Genomic DNA, 25,157 nt, shown 5'->3' with positions numbered 1-25,157 from the left:
GATTTCGACTGAGAGTTGCTGGGCTTTCATGGGGCTGTGTCCATGGGAAGAAGGTATTCAAACATCATTTTTATATCTGAACAACTGGAATTTTGAGACCAGTACAGCATTTAAAAAATTTTCCACAGCCTCACTTCCAAGTTTATTGAAAACCCACCTGTGCAAAATGGTGTTATTCCATGCCAATGGATACAAAGAAAAATAAAATGTTCTAATTCTGGCCCTTATTTCTTATAAATTCACCCTTTTAAAAAATCTCCTCCCAGAGACAGAGAATAAGACGATTATCTTGGGTAGTTTTTCACCTCTGTGAAAAGATCACAGATAATTGGGAGAATCTGTGCTTTCTTCAGCGAGAAGGGTCCCTTTTGCTCTTCTTTTCCCCGGTGGTTACAGGCTCATTCACCAAGCAGTAGACTGTTGTAGCCTGTGGCTTGGTGCAGGAGTTGCAAACCAGACACATGTAGGGCCTGAGAGATCCCAGACAAAGGAGAGCAGCCCAGCCACTGGGCTTTCAAGTGCATTGCGGGAGAGAGTGGATGTTGGGGACTAACCAGCATGAGGATGACTCTGGTGAGCTGACAGGCAAAGCCACAAATCTGGAATTTTGTGAAAGCTCCCAATTTTCAAATGGAGTCGCTGTAGTTTCTTGAACAGCATAGGCCAAATGAAACATATCTGTGGGCCAGATTAAGTCCACTGGCTACCAGTGTGCAGTATGCGATGGATGGGTTCTTTTATTTGCTTTCAGGGTTGGCTCTTTCATCAGCTCCCCAAAGGATTCATTAACAATTGCTTATAGAGTACTCATAATGTGCCAGGAAGTGCTCAGTACCCAGGAAATCGATCAGTGGTAGGAGGGACCCTTTCGATCTCTGTGCTGGCGGGGCTCCTGCTCCAGGGGATATAGAGACATTCCCGTGCCACCTCCCGGGCCATTCTCTCCTGAATCTGCCCCTCCCCTGTATTCTGTCACTCTTTTCAGGCCTCCTGGAAGGCCATGGTTGATGGTACTTGGAGGAGTCCCGGAAGGCTTCTCTGAGGAGGTAACAATGTGAGTTACTTATTGAAGGTAGAGTGGAAATTGACCAGCTGAATGTACACTAGAACAACGTGCTTCAGATTTCTGGTCACTGCCCGTTTGTGGGACATGAAGTCAATTTAATGATTGAATTCGGAATTAAAATAAAATAGCATATCATATAGTAAAGGTCAGTATTTTATGCTTTGTGAAACTTCTCTTTCGGTCTAGATTGGTAGTGTTCTCGCCCCAAGTTCCACAGAGGTGCTCTTGGCACACTGCAGACCCTTTCCGTGAATAGCTAAATTTGCTCCCTGCTGGATCATTAGCCCTGAGCAGTGCCCCTCAGCCTAGTAGGGCTCAATTCATATTTGCTGAATTAGCATAACTGTTTTCAGACTACCATCCCATTTTATGGGAAATTAGGCGTATTTGAATTAATTGATTAAAAGTATTATAGAAGTTTCACTATAGGCACAAAATCTGAAACCATGCAAATCCAAAGGAAATTAAAATTTTGTCAAGAGTTACAAAGTCCCAAAGCAAGGTGGAACTCACTGTGGTACTCGGCTCTTGCTAACTGGCCGCACTCCCCGGCTTTGCCCGGCTACTCTGGCCTTATGTGAGGTGTTCAGAATGTGCCCCCTACCTGAGATGCAACTCCACCATACATTTTTAAAAAAATTTATTTATGTATTTATTTGAGAGAGAGATAGAACGAGATAGCATGAGAGGGGAGGTTAGAGGGAGAAGCAGACTCCCTGTGGAGCTGGGAGCCCGATGTGGGACCCGATCCCAGGACTCCAGGATCATGACCTGAGCCAAAAGCAGTCATCCAACCAACTGAGCCACCCAGGTGCCCCTGCCATATATCTTTTTAAACCCAAGGTCTTAAAAGACATTTGTTGGGAGATGTTAGTACCGTGCACTGTGTCCTTACTCTGAGTAAGACACAGGTTCTGTCTGACTAAAAATCACGCTTCACCCATGCTAGGTGCTTTCCACAGACCACATGTGTGCTTGCAGGTTAATAGCTTTCAGGGTCCCTATAGTCTCTGAGGTTCGGGGTCCTGCCTCTCTGTCTGTAGAATGTGCCGTCAGGTCATCAGTGTGGAAGTGGTCTGTCTGACCAATGCTAGTTCTGTGAGACTGTCATCTTCCTTCTCCCTGATTCCAGACGGATGTGTTTGTCTGTCTGTCTGTCTGCGCGTGTGTTGTGCATGTGCTAGGTTCCCACTGCATTTGTAGGCCATTAAGGCATCTGCACTTTTCCTCCTGAGCTGCATTTAAGACAAGCCGAAAACGTTCTGTGCCGTCATGCTTGATTTTCTAAGCTTGATAGGATGTCCCATTTATCCCAACACAAATTAAATCTTGTTAGTATCATTCCATCGATCTATCCGAATTATTTTAATTCTTGATTATGTCAATCACCACGTTCATCGTCCCTCCCAATTGTGGGAAGAAGGCAACTTAAAAACCATGCCTTCTATCCCTCTCCTCCAGTTGCTGGTAAGAGGACTAGAAGTTTCACTTTTGAAATTATTATGGTGTCATAACTTTGAAAGATTTTGCTAGGCAAAATCATTGTCTTCTTTTACTTCTTTGGGCTTATCGCTCCGCTGTTAGGCCTGGTGGAGCTCCGTTGAAGAAATGTACTTCGTGCGGGTGCCAGGAGTCACCTGTCTGTAAGCACTCATTAGTGATTGTATCCTTCCTCTGGGCAGGTTTAGTACTGATAAGGAGAGCATATCTATCAGAGTTGTTATTTTATAACTTATATGCAGTCAAAACTTTTTTAAAGTAACTCTCTTTCACTCTTTAATGACCAGGAACCAGTGACAAAGATAATGTCAAAGGACCCTGGGGGTACCTTGTTTCCTTCCGTTTGGGTATCAGTTTAAATATCGATGTTTTGATCTTGAAGACTAAAATAGAGTTACAGATGTTTTTAAACAATTTTGAAACTTCTGAAGAACAGTCATCCGTGGGAAATAATGTGATTAAAGAGTTCATTTTGCCTATTTAGAAAAGGGGAATACCCAAAATTTATATTTGTACAATAGAACTTCCATATAAAGAAATCTTTAATGTCATTTGCTTGTTGCCTGTTGAAAAGCAGTGTCGTCATTAGTGTTGAGAATTTGCAATTAGTCACTTATGCACGCTGGGTAATATACAAGGCACTTTGGAATTTTGTCTCTCAACAACTACACTCTGTTTTTAATTTCAAAAGGGTAGTTTTGAAGCACGTTTCAATAAACCAAGTAATTTTTGCCACCTGCCAATAAGTTTGTGACTTAGAAATACTAGAAACAGGGCTGCATTATGACTTGCCTGGGCTGGAGGCACTCTTGCCTTTGTGGCCCCTTCCTCCATAAAAAAATATTAAAAATGACATTTTAGGACTCTATTGGTATAAAGATGAATATATTAATATTATATATTCAAACATTTTCTTTGACTGAAGTTCATTTTTTTCTTCTCATTTTGAAAGAAATTAAAACATTTTCATGGGCTTCAAAAAGTTATGTGGGCTCTCATCCCTGTCCTCACTGTGCTTAATGGATAAATAAACTCTGATTAGAAGTTATTTTTCTGGGACACCTGGATGGCTCAGTTAGTTAAGCGGCTGCCTTCGGCTCAGGTCATGATTCCAGGGTCCTGGGATCGAGCCCCGCATCAGGCTCCCTGCTCAGCAGAGAGCCTGCTTCTCTCTCTCTCTCCCTCTGCCGGCTGCTCTGCTTACTTGTGCTCTCTGTCGCTCTGTCAAATAAATAAAATCTTTTTAAAAAGTTATTTTTCCTTTTTAGTTTATTAATTGTTCTTTTGTGTTTAATGTCCATATATATATATATATTTATATATATATTTTTTTTAAGTGGGAAAAAACAACTTCTTTTCTGTAGAGCATCTCTTTTAAACTCAATAAGCAGCTGCATATTGGTGGGAGTAACCTGTATCAGCCCTGACATTTCTCAACAACTATTCTAAATTAAGGTATAGAAGACTTCAAGAAAGTGGTGAAATAGAAATGTAGGTCTTTTACATAACTGATTGAAACCGGCTACATGGTCTGAAGCTATCCGCATTTAACCATTTTGTAATTTCAAACAGAATATAATGATCAAGAAATACAACACTTACTGCTCCTTTAGCCCTCTTCCTTTCCTATAGTACTGTAAAGCCATGTTTCTCTGCTTTTACTATCTAGTGGTTTTAAGGTTTAACAGTGGAAGATCAAGCGTTATTTCTCATTCATTCATATTTTAATAATTATTCTGCTATGTTTATAAAAATGATACATGTTCATTATAAAGAATCCAAGGAGTAAAGAAGAGAATAAATAAACAATCAAAAATCCTATCACTTAGGGGCGCCTGGGTGGCTCAGTGGGTTAAGCCGCTGCCTTCGGCTCAGGTCATGATCTGAGGATCCTGGGATCGAGTCCCGCATCAGGCTCTCTGCTCGGCAGGGAGTCTGCTTCCTCCTCTCTCTCTCTGCCTGCCTCTCTGCCTACTTGTGATCTCTCTCTGTCAAATACATAAATAAAATCTTTAAAAAAAAAAAAATCCTATCACTTAGAAATAAGCCTCAACAACATGTGTATGTCCGCATTTGACATCTCTTTAAGCATGTTTGTAAATGGGAAGATGGATGGATGGATGGAAGAAAGAAAGAAAGAAAGAAAGAGAAAAAGAAAAAGAAAAAGAAAAAAAAAGGAAATGCTTTTGCAAAAGTAGGATAACATGATACATACTGGTTTTTAAATTTAAAGACCATTACATTTAATTTTATTTGAATTAAAGGAAAAGAAACTAAGTGAAAAGAAATTAAACTTTGAATAAACAATTTTTTTCACAGTAAGAAATGTACTTTTTTTCCTTCTGTGGTTAAGAGATGATGAAGAACTTGATGTTTTGTTTTTGTTTTTTTCTTCTCCCCAGTTAGGTTTCTCAGTAGACATTAGTGCTGTTCACACAGGTCTCTCCCCATCCTGGGATACAGGAGTATCCCGCATTCCCTTCTAGTTAGGTATGACGTTGTGACTTGCTCTAGCCACAAAACGTGAACGGAAGTGAGCAGAAGGTCACTTAGGGATTGATGTATTTAATTGCCAGATCTATTATTCTTATCCTTTCTTTCCATCTTGATAAACACGGGTTCTCATGTGATTGTGGAGAAGTGTAATATCAGTGCAGCCTAGAATGCAGAACTAGCTCATGGGTGTGCTAAAGAGCCATGTGGACCTGCAGTGGTGGGCTTGTGAGAGAGAAATGAAATCTGTTCTGTTAAGTCACTAAGGCTTCTTTCCTACCATAGATAACAGTCTCTCCTGACTGCTGCCTCCCCATTTTAGAAAGTGTTAATTTCAGAACACCTGAGTGGCTCAGTTGGTTAAGTGTCTGCCTTCAGCTCGGGTCATGATCCCAGGGTCCTGAGATCAAGTCCCACATCGGATTCCTTGCTCCATGAGGAGCCTGCTTCTTCCTCTGCCTGCCACATCCCTGCTTGTGCTCTCTTTCTCTCTGACAATTGAATAAATAAAATCTTAAAAAAGAAAGAGAGAGTTAATTCCTCTCTGCTATGATAAATGAGATCATTGACACTCTCCTCGTCTTTCTTTCTTCCCTTCTGGATTTTGGTTAGTTACATTGCTATATCACAAATTCAAGATACAATATTTATATTCTATTCTATAATCTAGCTTTAATTTTGATCACTTGTATTATTTTAATATAGTCAAGGTTAATACAGCATTGTATTCTCTTCAGTTACTTTTTTTTGTGGTTTTATTTATTTATATATTAACATTTTATTTATTCATTTGGCAGGGAGAGAGAGAGAGAGAGAGAGAGCACGCAGAAGTAGGCAGAGCGGCAGGCAGAGGCAGACAGAGAAACCTGCTTGTCTGGAACCCTGGGATCATGACCTGAGCTGAAGGCAGATGCTTAACGACTGAGCCACTCAGGCATCCCTGTTCGGTTGTTTAAAATTAGTTTTATATTTAAATGAATTCAGTGCCCTGTACTAATCTTTTTACATGTCTTTCCTATTACTGATACCAAGAAATAAGTCAAGGGGCTCAGGGCAGACTATCTGACAGGGGAGCATTGTACCCCAGAGAAGAGAAATATTTTATCATTTGTATTGCTTAGAATTTTGGGCACATGTTGATATGAAAAAGCAGATTTTTAGAGGTTTTATTATTGTTTTTAAATTATCTGTAAACCGTGCATCCTTTATTGCCTGCATCTAAAGCAAACATTGCCACCGACCCACTTTTGGTATGCCAGTGCTAGCGTCTTCATTTTATTCACTGCACTTACTAGATGGATTGTCAAGACTTTCGAGGCACCTGGGTGGCTCAGTCTGTTAAGTGTCTGCCTTTGGCTCAAGACATGTTTGCAGGGTCCTGGGATTGAGCCCCAGATCAGGCGCCACTCAGTGGGGATTCTGCTTCTCCCTCTCCCTCTCCCTCAGTGCTCTCCCTCTCTCTCAAATAAATAAATAAAATCTTAAAAAAAAAAAAAAAAAGATTGTTCTGAGCCTTCTTTTAAAAGTCTTCATGGCAAGTTCTTGAGTTTTTATCACTAATTTCCTACCAATTACCTATATATTTGAAAACCATCTTGGCTAAGAATAGTATTCATAGACTTTACTTTATTCCCCTTAGAATTTTGGAGGAATTGCTTTATTATCTTTTGCATTTAAAGTACTGTTGAAAATTTAATGGACTTTCTCCTCCTTGTAGCAACTTGCTTTTTCTGCTTAAGGAATTATTTTATTAGAACCAGAAACTCAATTATTTAGCCAGAATATGTCTCACTATTGATTTACTCTCATTAGTTATTCCTGAAACACAGTATTCTCTTTCATTTTAGAGATTCTGTTGCTTATTCATTTTAGGGATATTTTCTTGTTTTAGATCTTTGAATTCTTTGGGCTGGGTTTTCTACTTTGGGGATGCCCATTAACCTTTCAATGGATTATATTTTTCTCTCCTCCACAGTCATCATTTTTCTCCAGTTACTTTAAATTCTGCCTTTTATCTCTGTTTACCTCAAGTCTTTCCTGAATATAGATAAATTGAATCATGTTAATTCTATTCTTTGGTATTTCCAGTTTATGAATTTCATGATGATGCTGTTTTGGTCCTCAATTTATCGTTTTGGTATGACAAGCTGCTTTTAAAATCTCATTTTGTTATTTGATTATCTCATTGTTAAGCTCTTGTTTACTGTATTCATGTTCCTATTATACCCTTATTAAGTTGTTCTATGACAAAATGCTTTCTCTTATTTTGGCATCTGTGGATTTGTCAGGGTTCCCCCCCCCCCATATAATGTTTTCCTTTTTAAATCACTTGTTACTCTAATATGTTACTCATTTGCTGTGGAGGCCGAGAAAAATCAAGGCCATCCCTCCTCGGGTTTAGCCTCAGCGGAAGTACAGCCATCTCAGACCCCTGTGCCCAAGGGCTGAACTTTCCCCTACTTTACTTTAGTCCCAGGAAGCCCAACCCTACTTTAGTTCTACAGACCCCCACCCTACTTTAGTATCAGAAAGCCCCACCCTGCTTTGGTTCCAGGAAACCCCCTCCTTGCTTTAGTAACAGGAACCCATAAATACCCCTGCCTTAGTTAAGCTCGGGGTCCAAGTCCCTACTCCGCTGTGTCGGGTGTACTTGGGCCCAAGCTTAAGCTTGTCAAATAAACCCTCGTGTGATTGCATCGGTGCTTGGCTCCTTGGTAGTCTCTCGGATGCGAAAACTCGGGCACAGCATTGCCATTCCATTTCATTCCATCTTGTACCTGATGGAGCAACTGGATTCTGCCTTTGGTGCTCTGATACACTGGTGATTTCTCCTTGACCCCCTTCTGACCCCTCGGAGGACTGGCTGTTTCCTGTTCTTTAGCTTAAGGGCACATGTAGGCAGAAGAGTCAGGGCAGGGGACTGAGCTCAGTTGAATTGTTTGTTGTGATATGGAACACCTGTGCCCAGCAGTCTTTACCAAGACCATATGAAATGTCTTGTCACTTCTGCTTGGGATGGTCAGTCCTTATTGTTCACATTTCTGATCTTTCCATACCTCAATGTAGGAGTTACCATCCTCACTCTACTAAAGTTAGAAGAGAAAAAATAACCAATTCATTCCCCTCCAGATTTGGGGATAGGAGAGTGAATCTTTCAGTTGTTTGTTGAATAATCAATACAGCTCAGGGAATCAGGAATTGGAAGGTGGCTCTGCCATCTTTTTTCATTGGCTTATTTTTATTACCTTTTGTTCATTTCCTTAAGTATTGGAGAGAGTGAAGACTGGAACTGGCCTCAGTTTGCCGTATTTACCCAGAAGCCGTCTTGGAATCTTTCTGACTCTTCAAATTAAACGTGGATGTGGCCCAGTTAAGTATAGAAAGCGAGTAGCTGCCTATGCTTCACCTTGACAGTATTTTATTATTATTTTCTATTCAGTCCCAGATTATGCACTATAATTTCTTTGGTTTTTGAGTGCTAAGTAATTTAAAAGTGGGAGCATTTGGTAACACTCTAGCCATAGAATAGACAGCAGAGCTAAGTGAATTTATTATAATTGTAATGGATCATTGCTTTTAATTTGTTTATTTGTCTAACAACATTCATTTATGTAGTGAGTGCTGACTATGTGCTAGGTACCATTTTAGGTGCCTGGGATACCTCATTAAACAAAAACCAACATGCTTCTCCTGCCTGTGAGGAGCTTCCATTCTAGCAGAGACAGGATGAGTGTGTGGGGTAAGAACAGATAGCAACAGCAGACAACAGTGCATTGGTGAGCTACAGATCAGAAAGTACTATGTAGATATGGGGGATCACAGAGTGGAATGGGTGCTGTGATTCAGAACAGGCTGGTCAGTCCGCGGGGGAGGGAGTCAGCGGAAGAACATTCCAGAGAGAGGGACCAGCTGTGCAAGGTCCTACGGTTCCAGGTTGGTGGGTGGTTTCAAGGAGCACAGTGAATGGCAGGTTGATGGAGTTGAGTCAGGTCTGTGCAAGTACGTGAGAAAAATCAGTGGCCCAGAAAGTTGTAACATAAACTTTTAAAGTTTTTGTACTATTTTGAAAAAGTTGATTCTACCAGTATTCACTGGGTGTTTTGTTTGTTTGTTTGCTATGGGTCTACGGCCATACCACCCTGAACGCGCCCGATCTCGTCTGTTTGTTTGCTATGGGAGGATAAGTTTCTATCTGTGATCTTTAAAAAGCTGAAGCAAATTAGCAAAAACCATAATTAAAACCACAGAAGTCTTTGTTCTGTCTAGAAGACATATAGGAAAAGTAATGCAACAATAAATGAATAGTTGTTCCCTAATGAGAAATTAAAAAAAAAAAAAAAAACAAGATCTGTAGAAAATAAAATTGCTTTTTAAAAAGGTAGTATAATTTGTTGTATCTAAATGAGGCCTTGGCAATCATCTGGTTTTACTTTTTACAAATGAGAATACAATCCGAGAGAGGCTAAATGTCTTACCCCAAGTTATATGGCTAGTTGATGGCAAATTCAAATAGGGATAGGGCTCATGCCTGCTGATTAATTCTTCGCCCCGAGCTGTGGTCACCCTGCCTCTGGCCTTTTATTTCAGGAAGAACTCCATTATTGCTAATAGTTTTGTTGTTGACCTTCCATGGACTTGATAGTCAAATCAAGTTTTCCATGACAATAAGTATGATTTACTTGTATTTTGCAACAGGGCCTTGTTATTTGAAGTGGGCAGTCAGTCTCTTCATCATCCTGGAATCAGTTTTTGAAAGACCAGTTTATTTCTTCACCTTTCTGTGAGGACCACATTGTTCTCTGTGATGATCTATCAGAACAAGTGGTTCTAATTAGTTTTCTTTCCAAGGTGCTTTTCTTTCATTTCCCGGCAGCCAGTCCCTCCGCCAAAGGGATTTCTGGGCTGAGCCACTGCACTGGGGACCAGGGTTCACGTGGGCCCTGGGAGGCGGCCGGTCAGGTTGGCTTTCTCAAGCTGGTAGTATCCCCAACCTCTCCGTTTGCTACCCTCCCACAATAAACTGTTCTTTCTGTCTCAAATACATTCTTTCATTTGTGTGTGTTTTCACTAATGGTGTTGTTTTGAAATACATATTTTAGAATTTGCATTGGTATAGGTCTCCTTTTTCTTACATTTCTGCTTTATCCTCACTGTCCAGCATTCCCTTGGTGCCCCCTCAAGTTTGTCTCTTCCCGCAGTAATGAGCTCAGATACTGCTTCCAGCAGATTTCTTCCCATAGAATTCTGACATGACCCCTCATGAATCTGTGTGAGGAGGTTTCTGGGATCTGTGAACCCCAAAAGATGACAACTGGGTTAAAAGGCATATGCATACTTCCTAGCACAAACAACACGATTTGTATACAAACAGCCTTCTCCGTGTCCCTTATGGGACTTTTTCGGAGTCTTTCTGTGGTACATATACATAGGAACAAGATCGCACACCACGTTCCAATTTACTCCCATGCCTGCTTGCTTATGGAATGGCTGCCCAGTCCTCATTCCCACTAGTGAGGAATATAGTTCTACATCTCCACATCTCTGTCAGAACTTGGTATTGTCTAGATTTCTAGGCACAAAAAGGGATTCATCATGATTATTTCCACTGTTATTTCTTAAATTTCTGGGTTTGAGCCTCTCTCTGAGTTTCCTCAAATTCGAGTCACCTTGTCGTAACTTCATCCTTTTTTCTGTGGAGGTGCTTATCTTTTTCTTCTTGGTTTTCGGGGGTCCTTGTACATCCACATAGTCCTGACTCCTGGGCTTTAGACATTGACAAGTATCTTTGTCCATTCTGCTCTGTCATCTGGAATAATGGTCTCCTTCACTGAGCAGAAATTTTTAATTTTGATGGAAAAAAACCCTCATCTTTTGGGGATTCATTGAAAAAGACACTTCCCACTGCTGGTAATAAAGATAATCTCCATTATTTTTATTAACTTTATAGCTTTATCTTTTATGTTTTACCTTTATCCATACAGACTCCATCACTGTGTAGGGTGTGGTGTAAAAAAGTATTGTTTTACATTTCCCTGTATAATTAGTTTTTCCCAGTTTGGAGAAAGCCTCTCCTTTCCCCATTATAAAATTTTAATTGTTATTATAAGAATTATCATGTTTATATAATAATAATGTCATCCCACCCAGGGCACGAATGACTCTCCATTTATTCAGATCTTGCTTTATGTCTTTTTTTTTTTTTTTAAAGATTTTATTTATTTATTTGACAGAGAGAGATCACAGGTAGGCAGAGAGGAAGGCAGAGAGAGAGAGGAGGAAGCAGGCTCCCTGCTGAGCAGAGAGCCCGATTTGGGACTCGATCCCAGGACCCTGGGATCATGACCTGAGCCGAAGGCAGTGGCTTAACCCACTGAGCCACCCAGGCGCCCCAGATCTTGCTTTATGTCTTTTAATCCGTGCTTAAAATTTTCCCTGTTGAGGTCTTATGTGAACTTTGCTAATTTAATTTCTAGATACTTTATGGTTTTTAATGTTTATTTTTTATCATATTTTGTGTTTATTGGTTTTTAAGTTGTTATCTGGTGATTTTACTCAGCCCTCTTAATTATTCTAGTGGATTATCTTTTTTTTTTTTTTTTTAAAGATTTATCTGTTAATTTGAGAGAGAGACAGGTGGCGCAGAGGGAGAGCAAGAGAGAGTCTCAAGCAGACTCTCTTCTCAGTGTGAAGTCCAAAGCGGGGCTCAATATCACAACTCAGAGATCACGTCCCAGGCTGAAGCCGAGTCAGACGCTTAACGGACTGTGCCACCCAGGCGTCCGTCTAAGGGATTATCTATTGATCCTGGCCTTTTCTTACATATTAGATCAAATGATGTGAAAATAGTGATGGTTTTATCTCTTCCCCTCAAATGCTTATACCTAACTTCTTTTTTTCTTTATACCTCTGGTTAGGACCTTCACTATTATATACAACAGTAGTGGTGACACCGGGCATTCTTGTTTTGTTTCTGCCCTGATGGGGAAACTGTTTAAAAGATATCTATTAAATCAAATGCTTATTGAAGACTTTCATAATCTTCACCAAGTTAAATAGGTTCCCCATATTCCTAATTTTTAAAGAAATCTTTTTAAGAAATCATAAATATGTGTCAAATTTTATCAAATACTTTTTTGCATCTATTAAGATAATAGTGACTTATCTCTTCGGACTACTGAGGTATTGAATTAATTGTTCTAGTGATATTAAAATTATTGTAATCCTGGGATAAGTTTTATTTGTTTCTAATATATTATTTTTTTTTTTTAAAGATTTTATTTATTTATTTGACAGAGAGAAATCACAAGTAGTCGGAGAGGCAGGCAGAGAGAGAGAGAGAGGGAAGCAGGCTCCCTGCTGAGCAGAGAGCCCGATGCGGGACTCGATCCCAGGACCCTGAGATCATGACCTGAGCTGAAGGCAGCGGCTTAACCCACTGAGCCACCCAGGCGCCCCTCTAATATATTATTTTAAATAGATGTTTTTTACTCAATAAATACTTAGTATTTTTACATATGAAATAATCATTGAAAAGAATTTGTAGGGCGCCTGGGTGGCTCAGTTGATTGGACGACTGCCTTCAGCTCAGGTCATGATCCTGGAGTCCCGGGATCGAGTCCCGCATCGGGCTTCCAGCTCCATGGAGAGTCTGATTCTCTCTCTTACCTTCTCCTCGCTCACGCTCTCTCTCAAATAAATAGATAAAATCTAAAAAAAAAAAAAAAAAAAAAAGCTTTTCTTATATTCTCCTTATCCTGTTTCAAACAAAAAGTAAAGCAGCCTAAAAAAATAGGCTATAGAACTTCTGTTATTTTTCAATTTCCTAGAACAACTTACAGAAGATAGGAAATTCAATGTTTCATGAACATTTGATATAGCTCACCTGTAAAACTGTCTGGGCCTAGGGCCCTTGAGCAGGGGAAGGCTTTGATTGCCATTTCAATGTATTTAATACTTAGGTCTATTCAAGTTTTCTATTTTTTCCTGCACCAGTTTGGCATTATATATATCCCAGTATTAGTTCATTTAGATTTTAAAAATGTATCAGTATACTTGTGAGTGTTTATAAATTATTGCTTAGCAAATTTTTACTCCTACTGCCCTGTGAGAACATTTAATACACTGTCCTGGTGGTCTTAGACTTGGCCACATGCCTTGCTTTGGTCAATGGAACATCAGTGAACTCAGCTTGCAGAGTCCTTACATGTCCTTGAGGCAGGAGTTAGCCTTTTGCTCCTAAAAAGTGGCTGCACTAGAAAGGGGCAGTCTCTTAGTTCAACTTTATTTCGGTCCAGCAAATCTAAAGCATGTGATACTCCCACCAGTGACAGTGGTTCACTGCAGCAGTGAGTTGAGAAGGGTAATATATTACCAAATTCTGCATAGGAATGTATATAGTTTTTAAAAGTGCAACCCCATATCCAACTGAGTCACTGTTACAAGGAACTCATATGTACTTTATATCTCCGGCTATATCACAAAGTAACTGAAGTTTAAAAAGGAATTTTATGGGGGCACCTGGGTGGCTCAGTCTGTTTAGTATCTGTCTTTGGCTCAGGTCATGATCCCCAGCGTCCTGGGATGGAGCCCAATGTTTGGCTCCCTGCTTGGGGAGAGCCTGCTTCTCTCTTTCTCCCTCTACCCCTCTCCCCTACTTGTGCTCTCTCGCACATGCTCTTTCTCTCTCAAATAAATACATAATATCTTTTTTTTTAAAGGAATTTTATAGTTAAAATCCTTTCTGTTATTGTAGATTCCTGAGCAGAGATTTAGCTGAGTCTCCTAGCAGCTGTTTATGGGTCTGCTGCACCTTTGCTTTACTCCGTAATCTTCAGTCTCTGAACTGTGCTTTCGAATCCTGTACAGTTCCTCTTTTTTTAGGTCACCGTTAAGGTGACCTCATATTATAGAAGAATATAGATCAGAAAGGGGAGGTTGACCAGACAGGAAGATGGGCTTGCAGACTTTTCCTTCACTTGAAGATTGCACACTCAGCCAGGATAGACCAAGGGGTGCTGTCCATGCAAAGATTTGTTGGAAGAAATGACTTCTTTTTCTGGAACAAATAAAAAAGTCAGAAGCACATACCTGTGGAGATGATGAATTAGAAACTTGACTTGGAAGAACTTTTTTAACAATATGATGAGTTTTTTTTCCCTTCCTTCCCCTACGTTCCTCTGTTTTGTTCTTAAATTCCACATATGAGTGAAATCATATGATACTGTCTTTCTCTTAACTGTGGGAAACAAGCTGAGTTCTGCTGGAGGGGAGATTGGGGGCGAGGGGTAACTGGGTGACAGGTGTTAAGGAGGGCATGTGATGTGATGACCACTGGGTGTTATATGCAACTGATGAATCACTGAACTCTACCTCTGAAACTAATAATATACTATATGTTAATTAACAGAATTTGAATAAAATTAAGTTTAAAAAAAGAGTATAATATAGCACTATACATTGAGTTCCATATTGTGCTCAGCAAGGGGCTAAATCTTGGAGGAGGGCAAGAAGTAGAAGACGTGATCTCTACCCATGAGATCTCAGGAGACAGAAGAGTCTTAAAAGAAACAAAAAAGTTAAGTATGAAACTTTTAGACTGGACTCTAAATGCAATAAGAATGGGAAAGGAGATTTTTGGTGGTTAATTAGGTATGAATGAGGGAGGAGGAGATAGTTGGAGATTTAATGACCACAGGGAGGGGAGGGAGGAGGGATGGGCGTTCACAGGGAGATGGGGAATAGGGTATTTATCCCTTCAAGTGGATGGCTTCGTTGTGGTAGAGGGGTTTGGTAGAGAATGTTGTTTTGTTTGAAACATAGGAGTTTTTACTTCACTGAGAATGGGATTACAGAGTTGCATGCAAGATTTAGAATCTGTATGAGAGAGAACATTCTGGCAGGATAGAAGGAGCTAATTCCCCATCTAGAATATTTAAAACCAGTTAACACTTCTGTCACAGTATCTGGTGGTTTGTAACCAGGCACAGTGCTGCCTCAGCCCCAGGTATGTGGACTTATGTGCTCAGGCTGGAGTTACTAGCACGTCGGAGGTGCAGGCCATGAACAGGTGCATGGACAGCCCTGCTTAATGGATGGCCCACTTCAAAGGCTTGTGATGCTTTTGGTGAGAAACACCAGACTTCCCACACACCAGTCATTCGGCTTCTGCTGGTACAATTTTTGCTCTCTCTTTGTACCACCTGTACTGCTAACTCCTTGCTTGTATTTAAATTTACTTTTTATTTAAAAATCTACTTCTCTTTTTTGTTACTTTTGTGTCATTCTGGATCTGCTCTTTAACTTTTATTATCTTAATTCTTGTAGTCATGAGTTTGAAATGTTATTTATACTTTTCTAATTGTATTAAAATAGATACTATTTTAACAGTAGGACTGTTGGGGTGCCTGGGTGGCTCAGTGGGTTAAAGCCTCTGCTTTCGGCTCAGGTCATGGTCTCAGGGTCCTGGGATCGAGCCCCGCATCGGACTCTCTGCTCAGCAGGGAGCCTGCTTCCTCCTCTCTCTCTCTGCCTGCCTCTCTGCCTACTTGTGATCTCTGTCTGTCAAATAAATAAATAAAATCTTAAAAAAAAAACAGTAGGACTGTTTATTTATTAGATTACTATTTGTTTAATAGATGACTATTCTAATACAGAATGCTCACCTGTGGACCTCTGGATATCCTCTTGTACACTGCTCGTGGTATGCACATCAAGCTCTGTGAACAGTGGCCAGATGGTCACAGTGGATTAATTTATAGCTTGACCTGATTTTATATAGTATATTCTTGGGTGTTGACACTAAAGCCTTGGGACTCTCATTTTTTAAATTTTTTTAAATTTTTATTTATTTATTTATTTGATAGAAATCACAAGGAGGCAGAGAGAGGGAGAAGCAGGCTCCCTGCTGAGCAGAGAGCCTGATGCAGGGCTCAATCCCAGGATGCTGAGATTATGACCTGAGCCGAAGGCAGAGGCTTAAACCTCTGAGCCATCCAGGCTCCCCCCTTGGGACTCTCATTTTTTCAACTTTGCATTTAGCAGAATTCACACGTTGGAAGGGCCTCGTGAGGATACTTCTCCTGCTCGAGATCAGATAGCACAAACAGCTGTTATGGTCTCCTCATGTCTGGAAGGTCTCCTTGGAAGGGTTTGACGTGCTCTTGGATGAGTAGTGCTTCTGTGCCTAGTTATTTTAGCTCCGGCCTGTGTCCACAAACTGCTGGCCATCTCTGAGTTCCGAGGCAGTATTCCCAAGGGATATGTGATCCTGAACATGCAGAAGAATGAGAGCAAATACTGCCCTCACTCCCAATAATTGACCCAAAGCCTGTGTTGCATTTATAGTTGGCCAGGAGTCAGAAAGGTGACGGTGTAGCAGAACCACAGAGGCTCCCTCCCCATCACCTGATGAACTGATCCAAAACATTCGCCAGCATCAACCAACCAAACAAACAAAAAATCCAATCACAACTTTGATGCCATGTACTTTGAAAAATGGCAGGCCCTTTCCAAAGGAAGGAAACACCCCACCCTGACCCTTCAGAAGCAGCCCTGGGAAAAGAAGGGAGGGAAGGGTACAAAGTCCTCAGGACCCCTACTAAATGAAAGAAGCTGGTGGAGGAGGTGAGTAGACGATCTTGGTTGATGTCAGGAGACATTGTGAGCAGAGGCTGGAAGGCAACCCAGGGCAGGCCATCTCTGTGCTGAGCTACGGGAAAGAGACTGCAGGAGTGCGTGCACCCTGGCTAGGCAGAACAGGCTGCAGCATGAGACATTTCCTTGGCGTCCAAAAGAGAGAGCAGCACACTGGACCCCCAACCAGGGCAGGCCTAGTGTGTCCTGACTTTCCTCTGTGGCAGAACGTAAAAAGCATCAGCCAAGCACAAATTGTAGCTCAGAGGGAGAGAGTGTTAGGGGTACGTTGGCTTACTGTAAAAGAGCAAACAGAAGCTCTGGATAGAGACGCTCGTGTTAAATGTGAGCAAGATGAAGGTGAGTGTCACGACAGCTACGTGAGAGTACTACGCAGAATAAAGACGGGAGCGGGGGTTGCGGAAACAGACATATAACCCGTTGGGCCCGAGCAGAAACCCAGTGCAAGGAAACTCAGCCTCACAAGTATTTCGTGCTGTCAGAGAGCTCAGGATCAATTCAGTGGAAATAAAAACTCAATGTAGTTATGAGAAGACAACAATGAGATTTTTAAAAATTTTCATTTTTAATTGTGATAAAATATAACGTGAAACTGGCCATCTTTTCCACTTGGGGGAGTACAGTTCAGTAGTGTTAAGTACATTCACATTATGCAGCCAACCTCCAGAACTCCTCTCACGTTGCAGAACTGACTGCCCATGAAACAATTCCCCATTCCCCCCACGCTATCCCCTGGTCACCACCGTTCTTTCCATCTCAGTGAATTTCATTAGCACAGGTACTTCCTAGGAATGGGTTCATAGAGGACTTGTTCTTTGGTGACTGGCTTATTTCACTTGGCATAATGACTTCAAGTCTTACCCATGTTGTAGCTTGAGACAGAATGTCTTCCCTTATAAGACTGAATAATATTCTAATGTATGATCGACCACGTTTTGTTTCTCCTTCCATTCCTTGATACACACTCGGTTGCTTATACTTTTTGGCTACTGGGAATAATGCTGCTAAGAAGATGGGTGTATAAATAACTCTTTGATTCACTGCTTTCAGTCCTTTTGGGTGTATAACCCAGGAGTAGAACTGCTAGATTGTATGATATCCCATGTCTTGTTGTTTAAGGAACCATCACACTCTTTTCCGTAGCAGCTGTGCCATTTTATATCCTCACCAATACATGTTATTTTGGTGGGGCTTTTTTGTTTTGTTTTGTTTTGTTTTTGTTGTTGTTTTGTTTTTGACAATAGCCATTCTAGTGGAAATGAGGTTGAATGGGATTTTTAAAGTACACGTTGATGAGTGGGCTATCACCTGGGTAGCCCACGCAGTTAAGTGTCCAACTCTTAATTTCAGCTCAGGTCATGATGTCAGGGTTGTAAGATTGAGGTCTGTGTTGGACTCTGCCCGGGGCATGGAGCCTGCTTGGGATTGTCTCTCCCTTTCTCCGTCCCCTCACCCCTGCTTGTATGCATACATTCTCTCTCTTGCTCTCTAAAACAAAAAAAAAAAAAAAAAGAGAGAGAAAGAGAAATTATATAAGCAAGAAATGATATAGGCAAGAAATGAGGAAAGAAAGAAGAAACACCAGGTGTTAATTATACAGCATTAATGTAAAAATATGTAGTTTAGCTCTTAAATTTTCATATATTTTTTTCTCAGCGTTAAATCTTGTGTGTGTGTGTATGTGTTGCTGTTGGTTAAATAGTTAACTATAAGTCAAAAAGCCATTTAGTTTTCACTTCTGTTTCTTTTTTTTTCTGTTAAATTCAAGCAAAATTAAATGACCCTTATCAGAAAAAAACCAATAATATAGTATATATGCTTGAAGAGTTATCCAGAGTAATGTTCACCGACTCTAAGTGGTGGGTTATTGGAGGACTTGCTTTCTCCTTTGTACTCTTTTATGTGGCTTGAATTTTTTTTAATGAGCCCACATGTTTATGAAAGTGCGCATAGTTTTATAAAAGCCATAAAATTGTTACCATTAATATAAAATATTGGTCCGTAGTATCATCATTATTCTAGTTGGGTCTTAATCATTTAAAAAAATTACGGTCTTGTCTGGACAAACACCAGAAAGAGCCCTTGACAGTACTTTTGCAACTCGTGCCTCAGATATTGGCAACTGCCTTGGGGCGAAAGGCATGTGCAGTGGAAAACATTAGCTATTCTAATAGGATGCTTTTTGACTTCTTATTGAATTCATAAATCTAAACAATGAGCTGGTGAGTGTGAAGTGGGATTGACTCAGATTCCCGTGATGCTGGTGACAGAAAGCGTGGTACAAGTGTAGTGCGGTTTGTTGTGCACATGGCTGAATGAGGAATATGAAAACCGCACTTCTAGTTCGGCCCTAACCAATATGCAACACCAGAATTTTGGACGTTTGGAGTGCCTCTCACTCTCTGCACTTCCCCACTGAACTTCTTTCTTTTCTTGAATTTGCCATGGTCTCCTGCCTCTGGGCCTTTGCACAGGCAATTTCCTCTCCTCAGGGCACACTTCCTTTATTGGGTTCTTTCTCCAGTTCAGGGCTTAGTTTTAGCCTCCTTCCTCTAGAAGGCCTTCTGCATTGTAACTGAAGGTACTTCTTCCTTGATATGCCTGGCAGTCTATAGTCACTCACTTGGTGTCAGAGTTCCACAAAAGCCTGGCCTGGGGGCGACTGGATCTAGGAAGGGCAAGGTCAGGTTCTCTCATTGCTCTTCCATAGCACAAGTTTTGTTTTCTTCCTCTGGTCTCCACCAGGGTGTAACTCTCCTCCAGCTACCTTGTGGTCTCTGGGTTTTCTTTTTTTCTCAGCAGGCCTCTTTGGTTCTGCTTCTGTTGGAAACTGCAACTTTTCTTGGTAATGTTCAAGTTTATCAGGAGAGAGTAGCTGTTCTGTTTAGCCCGTTTTCCTCCAGCACTAGCCATTCCTGCAGGAGAGGGTATCACCCCTGCACCCACAGGCCTGTGCCAGAGGGAACTGGGGCCCAGGCTGGCATTCTTAATTCCCTCTGAACCCCCTGCTTGGCCTCTCTGGTAAAAGAGATGGAGGGAAGAAAGCCTGTTATAAAGCTGTGTGTGCCATGAAATCCTAAACATATGTTTTATATATAAAAGACGAAAAAGAAAGGTCAAACCAGGGGGTGCCTGGGTGGCTTAGTGGATTAAGGTCTCTGCCTTCGGCTTGGGTCATGATCCAAGGGTCCTGGGATCGAGCCCCACATCAGGTTCTCAGCTCGGCAGGGAGCCTGCTTCCCTTCTACTCTCTGCCTACTTGTGATCTCTGTCTGTCAAATAAATAGATAAAAATATTTGGGGGGGAAAAAAGGTCAAATCATTATCGGTGGGTTTCTCTGATGGGATTTCTAGTTATTTTTATTTTCCTGTTTTAACCTTTTCTGTAATAAACATTTTCATAGACGCTAAATGGTATTTTGTAAGCTCCTCTATGTGTCCTTTGACTGAGCAGCCCTCAAGAAAACTAGAGGAAGCTGGCCCTGCCTGATGAAGCGTAATGCTGTTCTAGTCACTTTTTTCATCTCTGCCCCCATCTGATGTGTTCGTTTGCTCTTCCCCCCATGTCTCTCCTTTCTCCAGATGACCGGATGACTGGCATCCCGCCACACATCCTCAACAGCTCGCCGTCAGACCAACAGATCAACCAGCTGGCCCAGCGGCTGGGCCCCGAGTGGGAGCCTGTGGTGCTGTCTCTGGGTCTGTCCCAGTCAGATATCTACCGCTGTAAGGCCAACCACCCCCACAACGTGCAGTCACAGATGGTGGAGGCCTTCATTCGCTGGCGCCAGCGCAATGGGAAGCAGGCTACCTTCCGGAGCCTGCACAGAGGCCTCCAGGCCGTGGAGGTGGACCCCTCAGTGCTCCAGCACATGTTGGAATGATGGGGTCTCCCGACCCCATCCCATGGGAGAGTGTGTCCCCAAGTTGCATGGGCGGAATCCTGACTTTCTCCCAGGGCAGGTAGTTTCTGGGCTTTCCGGAGGTGGGGGTAGGAGTGGGAAGGGGGGGCGGGGGGCGTCTTTTCTTTTTAATGATCTGTAAATGAAAGGAGAAAATGAGATTTCCAGTTGGCGTTACTTGAAAGGCCAGATTACTCAGTAGCTCTACCACATCGACTTGACAATTCATTGTTCTTAATGTCTTGGAGATTGCGTTGTTTTAATTGTGCAGGTTTTAATTGTGTGAGTGCCTATTAATAAACTGGTAAATCATAATGGCTCAAAAAAATTACTGGCTTATCATATTACATACAGATGTCCTATAGATAGATAGATAGAGATATCTGTCTATCTATATCTATATATAATATCTACTTTGATACTGCCTGGGAACTGAACTGTGGACTTTGCTATTATCGATGATAATAAAAAGTGAATTACTGTACAGAATGTGGCCTTTCATGAGACAGTATTATTTGTTTTTTCTCATTCCTGTAGTGCATAGATTAAGGGTGTAAAATTACAGTAGTCCTTTTTTTGGAACACAATTACTAGTAGTGACAAAATGGTTACTTTCTCCAGTCAGGATAAATCGCTCAGAGGGGATGTCTGCATTACGTTTAAGACACTGAAGCTCTAAGGCCAGTTCAGGTACGAGCATCCATCCCTGAGCCCTTCATCTTTGAGAGATTGCTTAAGAAAATCCTGTGTTTAAAGGATTTAGTTGGGGGACAAAAGAGGGTGTGGTCTTTCCGTTGACGTTGCAGTGATTGAAGTGTTACACTCCCAAGGAGTATGACTTAGTCTTCTGTCTTTTTATTAATGACACATGGTATTTGTCAAATGCTTTTTTGTTTTCAATCAAGGGTTTTCATATATGTGATCTCATTTGGGCCTCACAAAAATGCTATGAAGTAGCTGGTCAAGAGAGGTGAGCCTCCTTCTGTAGTGAGATTCAGTGATTTGCAGGTGGTGAATGAGCTAGAATGTGTCTTTGGAGCCCTGCTCTTTCCACCTGGTCCCTGCTGCTTCTCCTCCTCTCTCTCCTGTGCTCCTCAAAGAAACTTGAGTCCCGCTCTCCTCTTGCTAACAGCATCGCTGTGGACAAGCTGCCCCTCTTCTCTGACCCTGTACAAAAGAGCCAATGATTATCCTCTCCTCCTAGATTTTTGTGATAATTAAGGGAATAATGTCTTCCAGCGTCTCATCCAGTGCCTGGCCCTTAGTCAGCTCTCAGAAGTGGGAACTGTTTGCTTGCTGCTGTGGCTGCATACGGATGAAGTTCATAGGCAGAGCTGGTTGGTGGCTAGAGCTGAGGGCCCTGCAGGAGGACTGGGACCGTGTTTCCTGCTGAGCTTTAACATGTGATGTAATTTACTAACAGTACCATAGGTCCAATCAAGAGAGGGACAGGCGAACAGTCCCAATCCGTGATCTGTTCTTCTGAATAATTGGGGAATCTATTTCCTCATCTTAACCTAACTCGGGATTTTTTCCAAAGGGAAAACATTGTACTTTTTACCTCTATTCCAGGACAAGTATATAGAACAGCTGAGTTGAACATGACATGAGTGCTCCAAAAGGTGACAGGGACATGTCAATCACATCCTTGTAGATGTCTGGCAACCATATTCCCTTTACTAAAGAAGATCAATTACAGGTCAACAGACAGTTCAAAAGGATGGTCTGCTGGCTTCATCAGCTCTAATTTTCCATTTTGTAGACCAGCCATTAATTCATTATCTTGTAAAATTCTCATAGACTTTGGCCCCATGACTACACTAGTGATAGACTGTATTTCTGTGGCATCTTCCACACTGCCTGTCATTCTGAATCTTGGACTTGTTACTTCGCTATTTGTTCCCCTGAGCTTGCTAACAGAGTTCCTTTGGCTTTTGTTCTCACCACATTTATGGCCAAGGACATATGGCTGGGCTCTGCTGCATCTGACTAGATGGCATTTTAGAAACGGGTGTGATGATTAGCTAGTTCATCTTCCCACCGTTTGCTTGGAAAGCTGAATCCGTCATGCACAAAGACACTTCGGTGCTCTGTCCATCACTGGCTGCCAGGGCCGGTAGAGAGCTCTGACTTGCTGCCCTTAATGAGCGGGTGTCCCCCCCCCATCACATGGCAGCCACAGCTGCTGGGCCTGCTCACGTTCTTGCAGATTTGCAGAATGCCAGAAACAGAGCATCTAAGTCACTACCTCATCTCTGCCTCTGGCTGTGGAGAGTGATGCCAAAGGCATTTGCCTGCCTCCCAGGAGAATGGGGTAAGTGACGTGCCTGCAAGGAGTCCACGTGTTTTTGCCTGGTTGAAGATTCTACGGTTCCAGAGGCTACCTACCTCCAAACAGAATTCTGAATGAGTACAGGGCAGTGGTAGAACGTTTGCAAGCACTGTCCAGAAAAATATGAAGTCTTACTCCACTCTGCTTCTGGGTGCACATGCGTGTACATTCATGAGTATGCCCTCTTACTTTTTTAAAAAACTAGAACTTTTAGGAAGTTTTACTGAGTACAAAATAGTGCATGCCCATTATAGCAGTTTAGAAAATACCAGTGACCAAGAACAAAAAAATAAAAATTACCCCTACCCTGTCTTCCAAAGATAACCACTAGGACACCCCAGTTTTAGTCTCTATCCCCAGTTACTTTCCTATGGCTGCATATGCTTTTTGTAATGAAAACGAGATTGTATCAAAGCAACTGTAACTATAAGATGTAGTTAAAGGATACACAAAATTAAAAGATCTGATGTAGGTATCCATAATCCCAGTTTTCAAGATCTACTACAAAGCTGTAGGAGTCAGAAGTATGGGCACAAAAAAGACACATGGCTCAATGGAATGGAATGCAGAGCCCAGAAACAAACCCATGCACTTATGGTCAATTAATCTATAAGGGAAGAGACAAGAATATGTAATGGGGAAAAGACAGTCTCTTCAACAAATGATGCTAGGAAAAATGGACAGTTACATACAAAGGGATGAAACTGGATCAATCACACCATTCACAAAAATCATCTCAAAATAGATTAAGGAACTAAATGTGAGACCTAAAACAAAAAAAAGCTCCTAAAAGAAAACAGAGGCAGTAATCTCTCAGCCATCACCCTTAGTAATGTATTTATGGATAAGTTTCCTCAGGCAAGGGAAACAAAAGCAAAAATAAACTACTGAGACTACATCAAACTAAAAAGCTTCTGCAAAAGAAGCCATCAACAAGATGAAAGGGCAACCTACTGAATGGGAGAAAATCTTTGCAAAAGATATATCTGATAAGGAGTTAATGTCCCAAATACATAAAGAACGTATATAACTCAACACCAGAAAAACAAATAATCCAATTAAAAAATGGGCAGAAGACCTTAATAGACATTTTTCCAGAGAAGACAGGCAGATGGCCAATAGACACACGAAAAGCTGATCAACATCACTCATCATTGGGGAGATGCAAATCAAAACCACAGTGAGATGCCGCTGCACGCTGTCAGAGTGGCTAAAATCAGAAAGACAAGAAATAAGTGTTGGTGAGGATGTGGAGAAGAGGGAACCCTTGTGCATTGTTGGTGGGAATGAAAATTGGTGCAACCACTATGGAAAACAGTATGGAGAGTCCTCAAAAAAACAAAAATAGAACTACCATACAATCCAGCAATTCCACTTCTGGAAATTTACCCAGAGAAAATGAAAACACTAGTTTGAAAAGCTGTCTACACCCCTAGGTTTATTGCAGCATTATTTACCATAGCCAAGAGACGGAAGCAACTTAAGTATCCATCTGCGGATGAATGGATAAAGAAGTGGCATATGTTTACAATGGAATATTCCTCAGTCATAAAGAAGAATAAAATCTTGCCATTTGTGACAACATAGATATAATTTTAGGGTACTAGGCCGAGTGAAATAAACCAGACAGAAAAAGACAAATGCCATAGGATTTCACTTATATGGGTTATCTAAAAAACAAAACAAATGAACAAACAAAACAAACAGGCTAATATGTACAGAAAAGAAAATGTTGGTTATGAGGTGTGGGGAGGGGATGTGTTGGGTGGGCAGGCAAAATAGATTAAGGGGATCACGAAGTATAACCTTCCAGCTATAAAATAAGTAACTCATGAGGATGCAATGCACAGCATCAGGAACATGATATTTTAAGAACTTCGCATAATGACACATGTTAACTGGATTTATCATGGGGATCATTTCACAATGTGTAAAAACATCAAATCACTATGATGTGCACCTGAAATGAATAGGATGTAGTGTGTCAATTATACTTCAATTAAAAAATGGGATTGTATTGTACATGGTGTTTTACAATTGGCTTCTTTTATTTAACATATAGCTGTCTTTGCATGTCATTAAAGATTTTTCTATACCAGTGATTTTCATTGTCCTTTGTGTTTGGAGCACACTTTCAAGTCCTATAATTTTCGGCAACATGTTTGAAGACATTAAAAAGACTCGAGCTACTGAATGTAAGAATGTCTTTCAC

At 41.2% G+C, this 25,157-nt stretch overlaps 1 protein-coding gene across 1 annotated transcript in view; it reads left to right on the top strand.

Annotated features, from left to right (window-relative positions):
* The window catches only part of CRADD (CARD and death domain containing adaptor protein), a 184,656-nt gene extending 159,609 nt beyond the window's left edge, over positions 1 to 25,047 (top strand). The window contains exon 3 of the mRNA XM_082739335.1: positions 20,294 to 25,047. Within this exon, the coding sequence (XP_082595461.1) occupies positions 20,294 to 20,595 (302 nt within the window). The 3' untranslated portion in view covers positions 20,596 to 25,047. The remainder of the gene's footprint in view (positions 1 to 20,293) is intronic.
* Positions 25,048 to 25,157: the final 110 nt, after the last annotated feature.

This window comes from Mustela nivalis (genome assembly GCF_964662115.1).
Source record: "Mustela nivalis genome assembly, chromosome: 7".
Lineage (NCBI taxonomy): Eukaryota > Metazoa > Chordata > Mammalia > Carnivora > Mustelidae > Mustela > Mustela nivalis.
Note: the sequence above shows the minus strand (reverse complement) of the source record. Positions and strands in the feature narration are given on the sequence as shown.